The sequence below is a fragment of the Acinonyx jubatus genome, chromosome E1 (assembly GCF_027475565.1).
Source record: "Acinonyx jubatus isolate Ajub_Pintada_27869175 chromosome E1, VMU_Ajub_asm_v1.0, whole genome shotgun sequence".
Taxonomy (NCBI): domain Eukaryota; kingdom Metazoa; phylum Chordata; class Mammalia; order Carnivora; family Felidae; genus Acinonyx; species Acinonyx jubatus.
Window position 1 is genome coordinate 14,151,463 of NC_069397.1, and position 14,568 is coordinate 14,166,030.

General features: G+C 43.4%; 1 protein-coding gene across 4 annotated transcripts in view; it reads left to right on the plus strand.

Moving 5' to 3' along the window:
- The first annotated feature begins 16 nt into the window (after positions 1-16).
- The window catches only part of SMG6 (SMG6 nonsense mediated mRNA decay factor), a 226,965-nt gene continuing 212,413 nt past the window's right edge, over positions 17-14,568 (plus strand). The window contains exons 1-6 of one of the 4 annotated variants that reach the window (XM_053212575.1): positions 17-215; positions 2,353-4,093; positions 4,597-4,789; positions 5,511-5,621; positions 8,561-8,667; positions 8,923-9,001. In XM_053212575.1, the coding sequence (XP_053068550.1) occupies positions 128-215; positions 2,353-4,093; positions 4,597-4,789; positions 5,511-5,621; positions 8,561-8,667; positions 8,923-9,001 (2,319 nt within the window). In that variant the 5' untranslated portion in view covers positions 17-127. The other 3 variants (XM_027034657.2, XM_015081364.3, XM_015081366.3) reach the window with 3 other exon arrangements.

Genomic DNA, 14,568 nt, shown 5'->3' on the forward strand with positions numbered 1-14,568 from the left:
AGGAGGGCGGGAGGGGGCGGGGACACGGGTGGGAGGTGGGTAAGCGCGCGCACCGCCCGTCCGTCGTGGTTTCCTGGCTGCGCGCGGCGGTGGCGGAGTGGCTGCAGCTGTAGCAGCAGCCGCGAAGATGGCGGAGGGGTTGGAGCGTGTCCGGATCTCGGCGTCGGAGCTGCGAGGGATCCTGGCCGCTCTGGCTCCGCAGGCCGGGAGCAGAGGTGAGTCGCGCCGCCCAGCTCCTGGGCTGGGCCTGCCCGCCCCGCCTCCCTCTCCTCCTTTGCCTCCTCCCTGCTCTGTCCCCGGCGCTCCGGAGCCCCCGCCCCTTCCCCCGGCAGTGGGGGCGGGGGCCGAGGGCGGTCCCGTGGCCGCCCCACCATCCCCGAGGCCGGTGTGGAGTCCGGCTCCGCCAGCTCCGGCCCCTTTCGGGAGAGCTCGACCTGAGTTCCTGCCTCCGCCCCCTTTCTCACCGCGAAGGTGACTGTTCCCCAATGCCCCAGCCTTCTCAGACCAGTCTGGATTTCCCAGCCGTCAGGAGATGCGGAGAGGAGTGGGCGCTGGGGTCTGGTGGAGGCCCCAGGGTGTATCGTTCCTAGAGGAAATCATCTGCATGCCTGCCCTGTCATCTCTTTAGAGTTGGAGAGAAGGAACTGGGGAAATCGAGGAGAAAGATGGGACAGCTTGGGACTTCCTTGTTGAACTTTTTCCCCCAAGGAAGGCTGCGCCGCTGGAGGGATCCAGGACGTCCAGTAGAGAGCTGACTCTACTCTGGTTTGCCCTTGGCATGTGTAGGAGCAGTTTTTATCAGAGAGAATGCCCATCTTGCAAATTAAAGTCTCCATCCATAATAGGAAAGCTCCAAGGAAGATTCTAGTATCTCATCTCTCGTTTGTTAGGCAGTGGAGTTGTGTTAGAGTTGTGCTTCTCATGCTTGTGGCCAGAGTCCGTGAAATTGGTTTTCGTTGGTCATCTGAATGGGATTATTCAGGTCGTTTTCTCCCTCTGCTCTGAAAAGTAGTAGTAGCTCTTCTCATTCCTCTTCCCCACCTCTCACCTAAGTTACAAAGGCTGCTGAGGGTGAGTTATTCTGGAGGTAAACCGCTTTACCTTTATCTGTACTTGATGAAGTAGTGTTTTAAACTTTTGAAAATACTGTAGCAATATCTTACACTTCAGGGGTTTTTGTTTGTTTCTGCTTTGTTATACCCATGAGATGAAATGCTGGAGGGTGTTCCCTATCCCTGTTATGGGCTTGTTTGCATTGATGTTTATAGAACAATATGGGGATTTTATGTAGCATTCTGTTTTGAGTCCTCTGTAATCTCACTAATTCCTGTCAGTTTCCCATTGAAAAGTTTAGTGTCTGTTTGTAGTAATCTCTCCCCTTAATAGATAAAGTGACAGATACAAAAAATAGATACTTGCCTATCTGTCATTCATTAAGTTTTTGGAGCTTGGAGAGGAGTTTCTAAAGTCCTGTACTGTTATTCTTGAGTGCTGCAGACCTGGGTATTTTGCGAGCATGTGACAATACTTCCGTTATCCTCCAGAGAAAGCTCCTTTATGGAACTTTTTCCTTCTCATATTCCACATCATAGTAGCAGTTAGTCCCAGTATTCTAATGATGATAGTCTAAGCAGTATTTCCTTAGAATGACTGCTAGCTGCTGTTAGAGAGTTGGTAAGCATGAGTGCAGTTGAAGAATGTGAAAGGAACTGCTTCCTGTTTGCTTCAACAGGAGGTACATGTTTGGGCAATTGGTATCCTAAAAGAAGAGGATTGTCCTGGCCAAGTTCAGAGACTGGAGTTGCAAATTTTTTCTTCAGAGATGTCCAGAACTGTGGATTGTTATGCATACCCCTCTTTTTCTCCTTTCCCATAAACTACTCCTATGTTAAAAAGGACTTAGCCACCCTGGAAAAATGTTGGAGGCACTAGAAGAAAAGATTCAGATGGATCCAAGGGCTCCATAGCAGAGAACAGTCTGATGCTTAAATGATCAGAGATTTTTTATTCTGGCAGTGAGGTAGTTTGGGGTCTTGGGGATCTGGATATGACTTGGGTAACACAAAAGAGTATGATTTTTTTTTTTCCTGTTTCCCTAACCCAAGTGTAGGTAGCTCCAACATAATGAAGTTCTTAGCCTTGCCAGTTGCTGAATAAATATTGTACATCTAGTAGAATTTCTGCTTCTTTGGAAATTTCCTTTCATGTCCACCAGTATTAACATTTTCATGTGTAATTCTTGCTAGGCTTTTCTGTTACTTGACCGGAATGACAGTGTTTTTTTTTCCCTTCCCTCCCCTTTTATTCTTTTCTTCTACCTGTTCCTCCCCAATACTCTCTCCAACATTGCAGAAAACATGAAGGAGCCCAGGCAGCGCAAAGATAACAGGCGCCCAGATCTGGAAATCTATAAGCCTGGTCTTTCCCGGCTAAGGAACAAACCTAAAATCAAGGAACCTTCTGGGAGTGATGAATTTAAGGATGAAATTGTTAATGACAGAGATTGTTCTGCTGTTGGAAATGGTACACAGCTCATTAAAGATGTCTGCAAGGAACTGGATAATCAAAACCAAAATGGTCCTGTAGATCCAGAAAATACTCAGGCACAGGAGTCCTTTCCTAGGACTTCTGGACAAGAGGATCGAAGTCTAAGAATTATCAAGAGAACAAAGAAACCTGACATGCAGATCTACCAGCCTGGAAGGCGTTTGCAGACTGTTACCAAAGAATCAACTAGCAGGGTGGGTGAGGAAGAAATCCTCAACCAGATAGAACAACTGAGAGTAGAAGAAGATGAATATAGGGGAAATGTGAAAGAGGAGGTTGTGAATAAACCAGATAAAGATGAGGCAGAAAAGAGCCTCAATGGTGACAGAGTAAGGGTTGCAAAGGGAGAAAAAGGAAGGAGGATTGAAAAGGGGGAGGGGATAAAGAAAGTGAATGATGACCCGGCACAGGGGAAGCCAGGTTCTGCAAAGCGCTACTCCCGCTCAGACAAACGGAGGAACCGATACCGCACTTGCAGTACCAGCTCAGCTGGCAGCAACAACAGTGCTGAGGGGGCTGGCCTGACTGATAACGCGTGTCGTCGCCGCCGACAGGATCGGACCAAGGAGAGACCACGACTGAAGAAGCAAGTATCTATGTCCTCAACTGATTCTTTAGACGAGGACAGAATTGATGAGTCTGATGGACCCAGGAGGAGCTCGGAAAGGAAGAAACATTTAGAAAGAAGCTGGTCTGGCCGGGGGGAGGGAGAGCAGAAAAGCAACGGCAAAGAAAACCGAGGCACACTTCATGTCACTTTTGATGCAGAAACCATGAACAAAGATTCCCCCATGGTGAGATCATCCAGGGAGGATGTGGATAGGATAAAGCCTGACAAAGGCTTGAGCAGTGGGGGCAAAGGCTCTGAGAAGCAAGAGTCCAAAAACCTGAAGCAAGAACTTCGGGGTCGGGGACGAGGCATTCTGATTCTGCCTGCCCATACCACCCTATCTGTCAATTCAGCCGGTTCTCCAGAATCTGCACCTTTGGGACCTCGGCTTTTATTTGGATCTGGTAGTAAGGGATCTCGGAGTTGGGGCCGAGGAGGCACCACTCGACGATTATGGGACCCAAACAATCCTGATCAGAAACCTGCTCTAAAGAGCCAGACGCCCCAGCTACATTTCTTGGACACTGATGATGAAGTTAGCCCTACTTCTTGGGGTGACTCCCGCCAGGCCCAAGCATCTTACTATAAGTTTCAAAACTCTGACAACCCCTATTATTACCCCCGGACACCAGGTCCTGCCTCCCAGTATCCTTATACAGGCTATAGCCCTCTGCAGTACCCAGTGGGCCCTACGAATGGTGTGTACCCTGGGCCTTACTACCCGGGCTACCCGACTCCAGCAGGACAGTATGTTTGTGGCCCTCTTCCTGCCAGCACCATGAGTCCTGAGGAGATGGAACAGCATATGAGAAACATGCAGCAGCAGGAGCTGCATAGGCTTCTCCGGGTGGCTGACAACCAGGAACTGCAGCTCAGCAACCTGCTCTCCAGGGACCGCATCAGTCCGGAGGGCCTGGAGAAGATGGCTCAGCTCAGGTATGGTGTGTTCCATCCCGGCTAGAGGGGAATGGAGATAAGCTGGAGGCATATGGGCTCCTGTGGCTGAGGAAGGTAGAAACTTTTTAGGCAGGTCACTGGGTGAGTTGTATATGGAAGGGGCAGTTTCTAGTCTTAGAGATGATTATGCTTCCCACTTTTTCTTTAAGAAAAAAAAAAATCTTTAAGAGAACCTGGAATCTGGAAATGGAAAAGGAAACTTTCCAGAATGCCAAGAAGTGAACAGCATATAACTTGTGGTGGAGATCTTATTTCAGCTGTTAAATTTAGGTAGAGGCATATGGGGAAAAACTACTTTCCTAGACATAACTGTCTTTAGAATGACATTCTGCTGCAGAGTGGAAAGTCAAATGAGTACTGTACCTGGTGGCATTTTGGATTTCCTGCCAAGGAAGGTGTTTAATTTGCAAGAAGCTCAACTCTTGGGTCTAGCCTTTCCTGTGGTGTATTTGGAGCTAGAAGTTGCATGTATTTTATTCCAGAGCTGAACTGCTGCAGCTATATGAACGCTGTATCCTATTAGATATTGAGTTCTCTGATAATCAGAATGTGGATCAGATCCTGTGGAAGAATGCTTTCTATCAGGTGATTGAGAAGTTCAGGCAGCTTCTCAAGGATCCGAATGTTGAGAACCCAGAGCAGATTCGGAACAGACTTTTGGAGCTCTTGGATGAGGTAAACCATCATCTTTTTGCCCTCAGGATAAAGGCTTCAGCATTCTGTAGTTGTGATGGGTTTTTATCACCGGAAATATGATTTATGGCGGAACATTGATGAAATACTTTATGCTCTTTTCATAGGTTTAAGCCTACCCTACCCTGTTGCTTCCTTGGGATCATAACTAACTGGCAGTTGGAGTTAGTTCTGAGCTTGGAAATTTTCTGAATGTCTTGTTTGGAGGGCGGGTGGCTGTTGGGAGAGAAAGCGTGTGTGTGTGTGTGTGTGTGTGTGTCTGTGTGTGTGTGTGTGTGTGTGTTCTTTCATATTTTTCAACGTTTATTTATTTTTGGGACAGAGAGAGACAGAGCATGAACGGGGGAGGGGCAGAGAGAGAGGGAGACACAGAATCGGAAACAGGCTCCAGGCTCTGAGCCATCAGCCCAGAGCCCGACGCGGGCTCGAACTCACGGACCACGAGATCGTGACCTGGCTGAAGTCGGACGCTTAACCGACTGCGCCACCCAGGCGCCCCTCATATTTTTAAAACCATGGAGGGCTTATGCTATGGATTTGTCTTGTGTTTAGTTGGTGACCAGTAAATACTGTGTGTGCCTCTATTTACATGGGATGATTGAACATTAGCAGAACTGTGGACAGGTTACCTAACCCAGTTCCTGGTGGGTAGATTGGATCAGAACAGCCTGATTCAGCTGTTTCTTATTTTTTGTCTTTATAGGGTAGTGACTTCTTTGATAGTTTGCTTCAGAAGCTGCAGGTTACTTACAAGTTCAAACTGGAGGACTACATGGATGGTCTTGCCATTCGCAGCAAGCCATTACGCAAGACAGTAAGCCAGCTTCTATATCTTAAATTTATTCATCCATTTAGTAAGCATTTATCCAGTGTTAGTTATGTGCTAAGCACTGTGCTGGGTGTTGAGGGTACAGAATGAAAGATACAGTCCAACGGGGGAACAGACTGATTATACCAACAATTATAATGTAATAAGTACTAATGTAATGTTATATATACAGTGTTGAAGGGGCACAGAGTGGAGTGGCTCTAATTCAGACTCGTGGGGTCAAGGAAAACTTCTGAGAGACTGTCAAGTCTTGAAACATGACCGGGAGTGGAAGGGGCAGTACAAGGTACAGCAAGAGAGAATTAGGCCTTGTTAGAAAGTGCAAGAAGTTCAGTATGCTGGTTTTTGTAATGTGGAGTTGGGCTGTTGTAGGAGGTAAAGCAAATGAAGTAGAAAGGGATAGATCAAAGACTTTTGTATGCCATAGTGAAGAGTTTGGACTTCATTTTGGAAAGCGGTGAGGAACCATTGATTGAACTTCAGTAAATGGATTTCTTCTTAGAACCAGTCACTCTGGCAAGTGGATGAGTTTGGGCAAGAATGGAGGTAGGAGAGTCAGGTTGTGGGCCTGAACTAAGGTAGAAGTAATGGAGGTGGAAAAGAGGAAACAAATTGGAAAGATCTAAGGGAAATATAATTAACTCGCTGGCAGATTTGATGTGAGTGATGAGACAGGAGGCATAAAGAGTGTAGATCATTTTCCAGTTTGTGGCCTAGGAGAGTGGCTGGGAAGGAAGAGGTTAATAGTTCAGTTTTGGCTGTGTTTAAGTGGGAAAACTTAAAAATGCACAAAGAAGTATTCTGGTCTGTTTGAAGCTCAGGAGAAAGAGCTAAGCATGTGATATAGATTCAGAAGTCATCAATGTATAAGTGATAGTTGAAGGAGAAGTTGGGATGCTGGGATATATTGGCCAGTCAGCCAGAGAATAGGGGCGGATCAAATTTCTAGGTGGTAGTGGATAAAATTGGTAAAGTGCTGTAGAGTCATTGAATGTTAAGATTACTAAAAGTGTCCATTGGATGACTTTATTACAATTTATTTTCGTTGGAGAGGATAGAAGCCAGAGTATAGTGAATAAGAGGTGGGACAGTAGATAACAACGAAGGGAGGAATATAGACCATTCTTTTAAGAATCTTGGCTGCAAAGGCAAGGAGGGAAGATAGTAGTTAAAGGAGAACACAGTGTCAAGAGAAGTTTGTCTTTAACCTGGAAGAGGCTTAAGCATATTTGTATATTGGGAGGAAAGAGCCAAAAGAAAGGAAGAGGTTAAAGACTCATTAGAGAAAGGCATATGAATTATGGAGCAGAGACTTCCTCTTGTTTTTCTATTTCTTCTGATGATTGCGGTGTACAAACTCTGTCATTAATCAACAAGTATTTGTTGAGTTCTTCCTACATGCCATGTGCCTTTCTAGGCACACATGATTCATTGTGGAACAAGAAAGCCATGATCCCAGCTCCTGGAGTTTAGAGTTTGATTAGGGGTGAGTACGGATGTTGGATTAGTAATTGCAGATGCAGTGACTTCGGCAGAGGATGTATGGTGCGGGTCTAATGTAAAGGGGTTTAGAGGATCCTAGAAGACTGAGGAAGTTGTGCTTAAGCTGGGGCTGAAGACCTGGGTTGTTAGCCAGATGAAGGTGTATGTGAAGATGCTAGAACATTCTCTGGAGAGGAAGTAGTATATATGCAGGTCCTGAAGTGGGAAAGAGCATGGTGTGTTAGGAAAACTGAGAGAAGTCTAATCTGACTGAGGCCCAGAGAGAGGCGGGAAGTGGTGTTGAAGAGATGAACAGAAGCTCAATCGTCTGGGACTTCATCCTAAGGAGAGCCTTTGCTGGAATTTGGTCTCCCCACCCCCCCACCCCTGTTGAGATGGCAGAGTGCTACATTATGGAAACAGAATTGGTTTTTTTGGTGTTTTATCAGTTAACTACCGAGGGTTCTTGGTGTTCATTCATAGAATGTGCAGAATAGTGAGGACTCTGAAGGTATGTGACATGTAGTGGTATGTAACTTTGCTGAGGCGCGCATTTGTTATGTATTAGGAGGCTGATGTGCTGCAGCTAGTTATTGAGCTCGTGGATGAGCCTTGCTAAGGCATCAGAATCTACCTCTTCTTGAAGCTTTGTTCTTTACTTGTGATGTGTTAATTTCTTGTGTGTGGTGAAGCAGAGTGGAATTGTATGTTACAAAGTGATGCTCCTTAGGTTTTTTGGTTGGACATATGTCTTGGGATTGAGAAAACTCTTGTTTTCTCACTGAGTGACAGATTCCAAGCCCATTAGTGAGAAAACATACACGGAGAGGGAGAGAGAACTACAACTATGTTGTAGGTGTTTGGTAAAGGGTAACTATATTATTAGTTCTAGGGGATATTACTGTTTTTTGCAAAGTGCGTGTAAGGCAGTAACACAGTACAGTGATACTAATAGTTTGAGGAGAGAGAGACTATAATGATGACAGGAAAATAAAAGAATAAATAGTTATCTTACTATTTGTATATCACTTTATAATTTATGGAGTATTTAACACTTACTCTCTCCACTTACCCTGTGGAATATGTATTTCTACATTCAGATGAAGAAACTTGAGTCCTCCAAACAGTCCCAAAGACCTATGTAAAATCATACAACTCTGACATAGGTTTCCTGACTCCTAGTTTCAAAATGTTTTCTTCTATTTACTTGGGACTTGAAATAAGAATGACACCCTCTTGTTTCTGCCATTCTTTCTCATTAAATTTTGCATCATGTTGTTGGCTGTTTTTTAGTAGCCAAGTTTAGACTGAAAATTTTTACTTTGTTCAGGACTACTAGTGCCTTATTAATGCTGCTCTTGTCACTTTGATCCCATCCCTGTCCTTTGGGGTTGAAGTTACAGTTTCTTGGGTACACTACTAACTGATCATTTTTTCTGAAGGTAAAATATGCTTTGATCAGTGCCCAGCGATGTATGATTTGCCAAGGAGATATCGCTAGGTATCGGGAACAAGCCAATGACACAGCAAACTACGGGAAAGCACGCAGGTACTTTTGCCTCTTGTTCATTGCTTCTCTTTCCTTGTGGCGTTAGGCTAAGCCCTATTAAGAGCAATGGGCCACCTGAGCTGCCTCCCATATGGAAGTCCTACAGTTGTCCCTATTGGTCTCTGTTACCAGGCTTTACCACTCCAGCGTTACATCTAACACTCCAGCTATGTCTTAAGCAGTAAGGGCTGTCAAGTGATGAAATGGAAAGAGTTGATGTGGAGCTAGCATTTTTTTACTGTTTTTCTATTCCAGTTGGTACCTAAAGGCCCAGCATATTGCTCCCAAGAATGGGCGCCCCTATAACCAGTTGGCTCTGCTGGCAGTGTACACGGTAAGCAATCTTATGGACAGGGGAAGTGTTTGCAGGCAGTATCTTAGAAAGAATGGATTTTGATAGTATCAGCTCCTGGAGCTGGAATTCATCTGAACACTAAACCCAAAGAATATCCTTTGCTGCCTCCCATCCTCACCTTCCTTTTGTTCCTCTCAGAGGTAAGTTGTCAGTGATCCTTACTTCGGTTGAATCTGTACTTGATCCACTTTCATCGCCCTTCAGTTCCTAAGGGAGTGCTCATGCCCCAGCCAAACACCACTCTTTGTTTTTGACCAAGGCTTCTGCTCTGAATCTTAATCTTGTTGCTTCCCTTCCCTGTCCTGTTGAATGAGGTTACTCATTTCCAGAAGGAAAATAAGAATCCTTTTCACTTTTCCTTAAAGTCCTCACCTATCCTTAAGTAGTCAGATCCTTCTTTTCCCCAGATATTCCTCTTAGTTTTCCACCTAAGGAGCCCCCTTAGCAGAAGCACTTAGTTCCAAATTGTATCTTCCTAGATCTTACCAGACTTCTCTAAATGTACCTCTAACAGAGAGTCTTGGGAGCTGATAATGGCCCCTAGTAAGGAAGCTGAATTGAAGGGGGGGAAGGTCAATGGTAGGTATCAAAGATTTAAGTGTAAAGTAGCTAACATGTCATTTAGCAGGTAGCGTTTTCATAATTTTGTAAAATTCATTGCCCAAATAAACAATGTTTGAATTAAAAAAATTTTTTTTGAATTAAAAATTTTTATTCCCCTTTACTCTACAAAAGATTCCAAAAAATTCCTACTATTTAATTATGGATTGAAATTATTGATTAAATAACGTGGTTTACAGATACACTTCCTTCAAAATCTATTGAATATCTTCACTCACTTTTTATTGTCTTTAGTACATTAACAGTATTGTGCAACCATCAACTCTGTCTAGTTCCAAGACATTTTCTTCACCCCAAAAGGAAACCCCATACCCATTACTCTCCATTCCTTCCACTTCTCAGCCTCTGGCAATCATTAGTTTATTTCTGTCTCAGGATCTATCTATTGAATGTTTCATGTAAATGGAATCATAGTATGTGACCTTTTATATCTGGCTTCTTTCATTTACCATAAAGTTTTTGAGGTTCATTTATGTTGTAGGATGTCTCAGCACTTCACTTGTATGGCCAAGTAATACTCTCATTGCATTGATATACCATACTTATTCATTAGTTGATGGACGTTTTGGTTGTTTTCAACTTTCATCTTTTGTGAATAGTGCTTTGTCAAGTATAGGTATTTGTTTGAATATCTGTTTTCAGTTCTTTTGAGTCTGTACCTAGGAATGGAGGAGCACCTGGGTGCCTTAGTCAGTTAAGCGTGTGACTGTTGGTTTCGGCTCAGGTCATGATCTCATGGTTCATGGGTTCGAGCCCCATGTTGAGCTGACAGTGCAGAGCCTGCTTGGGATTCTCTCTTTCTCCCTTTCCTTCTGCTCTTCCCCTGCCCATGTGCTCTCTCTCTCTCTTTCCCACTCTCTAAAAAAACAAAAAAACAAAACAAAACAAAAAAACAAAGAAACAAGCTAGGAGTGGAATTGCTGGGTTGTATGGTAATTATGTGTTTAACTTTTCTTTTTTTAATTTTTTTGTAACGTTTTATTTATTTTTGAGTCAGAGAGAGAGCATGAATGGGGGAGGGGCAGAGAGAGAGGGAGACACAGAATCGGAAGCAGGCTCCAGGCTCTGAGCCATCAGCCCAGAGCCCGACGTGGGACTCGAACTCACGGACCGCGAGATCGTGACCTGAGCTGAAGTCGGACGCTTAACCGACTGCGCCACCCAGGCGCCCCTGTGTTTAACTTTTTTTTTTTTTTAATTTTTTTTTTTCAACGTTTATTTATTTTTGGGACAGAGAGAGACAGAGCATGAACGGGGGAGGGGCAGAGAGAGAGGGAGACACAGAATCGGAAACAGGCTCTAGGCTCTGAGCCATCAGCCCAGAGCCTGACGCGGGGCTCGAACTCACGGACCGCGAGATCGTGACCTGGCTGAAGTCGGACGCTTAACCGACTGCGCCACCCAGGCGCCCCTGTGTTTAACTTTTTAAGGGACCACCAAACTTCTTCATAGAGGCTGCAGCATTTTACATTCCCACCAGCAATGTACAAGGGTTCCAGTTCCTCCACGTTCTCACCAACATTTGTTATTTTTCATTTTTTTGATTATGACCAGCCTAGTGAGTGTGAAGGGATATCTCTTTAATATTTTTTTCTTATTTTTTAAATTTTTTGGTCAGTTTTAGGTTTGCAGAGAAGTAAGCAGAAAGTACAGAGTTCCTATATATTCCCTCAACTCTCCTCTCCTCCATTTTCCCAGTCATTAACATCTTGCATTAGTGTAATACATTTGTTTATAATTGATGAGACAGCATTGATACGTTATCACTAACTAAAGTCCATAGTGTACATTAGGGTTCACTTTTATATTTTGTGTACATTTTGTGGATTTGAACAAATCTGTAATGACATGTATCCATCATTGTAGTGTCATACAGAGTAAGTTCACTGTCCTAAAAATACCCTGTGTTCCACCTTCCACCGGTTCATCCCCCCTCACTCCCTGAACCTCTAGCAATCTTAATTTTTACTGTCTCTGTAGTTTTGCTTTTTCTTGAATGTCATATAGTTGGAACCATACAGTATGTAGCCTTTTCAGCTTTGCCTCTTTCACTTGGTAATATGCATTTAGGTTTATTTTTGTGGCTTGATAGCTCTTTTCTTTTTATTGTTGAGTAATAGTACTCCATTGTATGGATGTACCGCAGTTGGTTTATCCATTCCCCTATGGAAAGACATCTTGGTTGCTTACGAGTTTTGGCAATTATGAATAAAAATGCTATAAATATTTGTGTGCAAGGCTTTGTGTGGACATAAGTTTTCATTTCATTTGAGTAAATACCAAAGGGTGTGATTGCTGGATTGTATGGTAAGAGCGGATGTAGTTTTGGAAGAAACTGCCAAATTGTCTTCTGAAGTGGCTGTGCCATTTTGCATTCCCGCTGGCCGTGGGTGAGAGTTCCCGTTGCTCTGCATCCTCATAAGCATTTAGTGTTATCAGTGTTTTGGATTTTGGTCATTCTGATGGGTGTGTAGTGTTATCTCATTTTACTTTGCAGTTCCCTAATGATATATGATGTGAGCATCTTTTCGTATGCTTATTTGCCATCTGTGTGCATCTTCTTTGTGAGGTGTGTTGATCTTTTGCCCATTTTTAAATTGGGTTTTTTTTTTTCTTACTGTTTTAAGAGTATATTTTCGGGGTGACTGGGTGGCTCAGTCGGTTGAGCGTCTGACTTCAGCCCAGGTCATGATCCCGTGCTTTGTGGGTTCAAGCCCCGCGTTGGGCTCTGTGCTGACAGGCTCAGAGCCTGGAGCCTGCTTCGGATTCTGTGTCTCCCTCTCTCTCTCCCCCTCCCCCACTCTATCTCCCAAAAATAAATAAATATTAAAAAAATTATTTAAAGAGTATATTTTGAATTTTTTTTAATTTTTCTTTTTCTTTTTTTTTTTTTTTTTACATTTATTTATTTTTGAGAAACAGAGTGAGACAAAGCGTGAGCAGGGGAGGGGCAGAGAGAGAAGGAGACACAGAATCTGAAGCAGGCTCCAGGCTCTGAGCAACTGGTCAGCACAGAGCCTGATGCAGGGCTCGAACCCACAAACTGTGAGGTCATGACCTGAGCCGAAGTCGGATGCTCAACCGACTGAGACACACAGGCACCCCTATTTTGAAATTTTTTTAATGTTTATTTATTCTTGAGAAAGAGAGGCAGAGCTCCCCAAAGAGAGTTGGGGAGGGGCAGAGAGAGAGGGAGACACAGAATCCAAAGCAGGCTACAGGCTCTGAGCTGTCAGCACAGAGCCTGATGCCGGGCTCGAACTCATGAACCAAAAGATCATCACCTGAGCCCAAGTCAGATGCTTAACCAACTGAGCCACCCAGGCGCCCCCAAGAGTATATTTTGAATACCACTCTTTTATCAGATACGTGTTTTGCGAATGTTTTCTCTGTGTGTGGTTTATCTTTCATTTTCTTTCTTTTTATTTTTTAATTAAAAAAATTTTTTTTAAGTTTATTTATTTATTTTTGAGAGAGAGACGGGGAGAGTGAGCGGGGGAGAGACAGAGAGAGAGAGAGAAAGAGAGAGAGAGCGAGAAAGAATCCCAAGCAGGCTCTGCACTGTCAGCATAGAGCCTGACATGGGGCTTGAACACACAAACCATGATATCATGACTTGAGCTGAAACCAAGAGCTGGACGCTTAACTGACTGAGCCACCCAGGTGCCCCATATCTTTTCATTTTCTCAGCACAGAATAAGATTTTTAATTTTAATGAAATCCATCTTATCAACTTTTTCTTTTGTGGATTGTGCTTATGGTTTAATATCTAAGAACTCTTCACCAAACCCAAGGTTACCTAGATTTTCTCCTGTGTTATCTTCTAGGAGTTGTGTAGTTTTGCATTTTACATCTAGGTTCTGTGATCCATTTTGAGTTAATTGTTATGAAAGTTTTAAGGTCTGTGCAAGATCCATTGTTTTGCATGTAGATGTCCAGTTGTTTCAACTCCATTTGTTGAAAAGGTGATCCCTTCTCCATTGAATTGCCTTTCCTCCTCTGTCAAAGATCAGCTGACTATAACTGTGTGGGTCTCTTTCTGGGTTTTCTGTTACATTCCATTGATCTATTTGGCTGTTCTTGGGCAGTACCATTGTCTTGATTACTGTAGCTTTATAGTAAGTCTTGAAGTGAGGGAGTTTGGTCTTCTGACCATGTTCTTCTTTGTCAGTATTGTGTAGGCTATTCTGGATCTGCTTTTCTGTATTAGCTTTAGAATCAGTTTGTTGCTAACCTACAAATCTATTGATTTTGAAGTAGTATTTCATTGTGGTTTTTATTTGCATTTTCCTAATGACTAACGCTATTGAGCTGTACTTACTGGCCATTTGGAGAAATGTCTGTTCAAATCCTTTGCCCTTTAAAAAAATTTTTTTTAAGTTTATAAACTTAGAGAGGAGCAAGGGAGGGGCAGAAAGAGAGGGAGAGAAAGAATCATAAGCAAGCTCTGCACTGACCGTGCAGAGCCCATTGCGGGGCTCAAACTCAGAAACTGTGAGATCATGACCTGAGCTGGAGTCAAGAGTCAGATGCTTAACCAACTGAACCACCCTGGTGCCCCTGTCTTTTCACTTTCTTGATAATGTTTTCTGATGCCCAAAAGTTTTAAATTTTGATGAAGTCCAATTATCTTTTCTTTTGTTGCTTGTGCTTTTGTGTCATAGCTTTGAAACTATTATCAAATTCAGAGTTAAGCTATGTTTTCTTCTAGGAGTTTTTATAGTTATGGCTTCTGTATTTAGATCTTTGATCCATTTTTCATTAATTTTTGTAGTTGTGAAATAGAGTCCAACTTCAGTCTTTTGCATATAGATATCAATCGTTCCAGTACCATTTGTTGAATGTTCTTTCCCTATTGCCTAGTCTTGGAATCCTTGTTCAAAATCATTTGGTGCATGGTTTATTTCTGGACTCTTAGTTCTCTT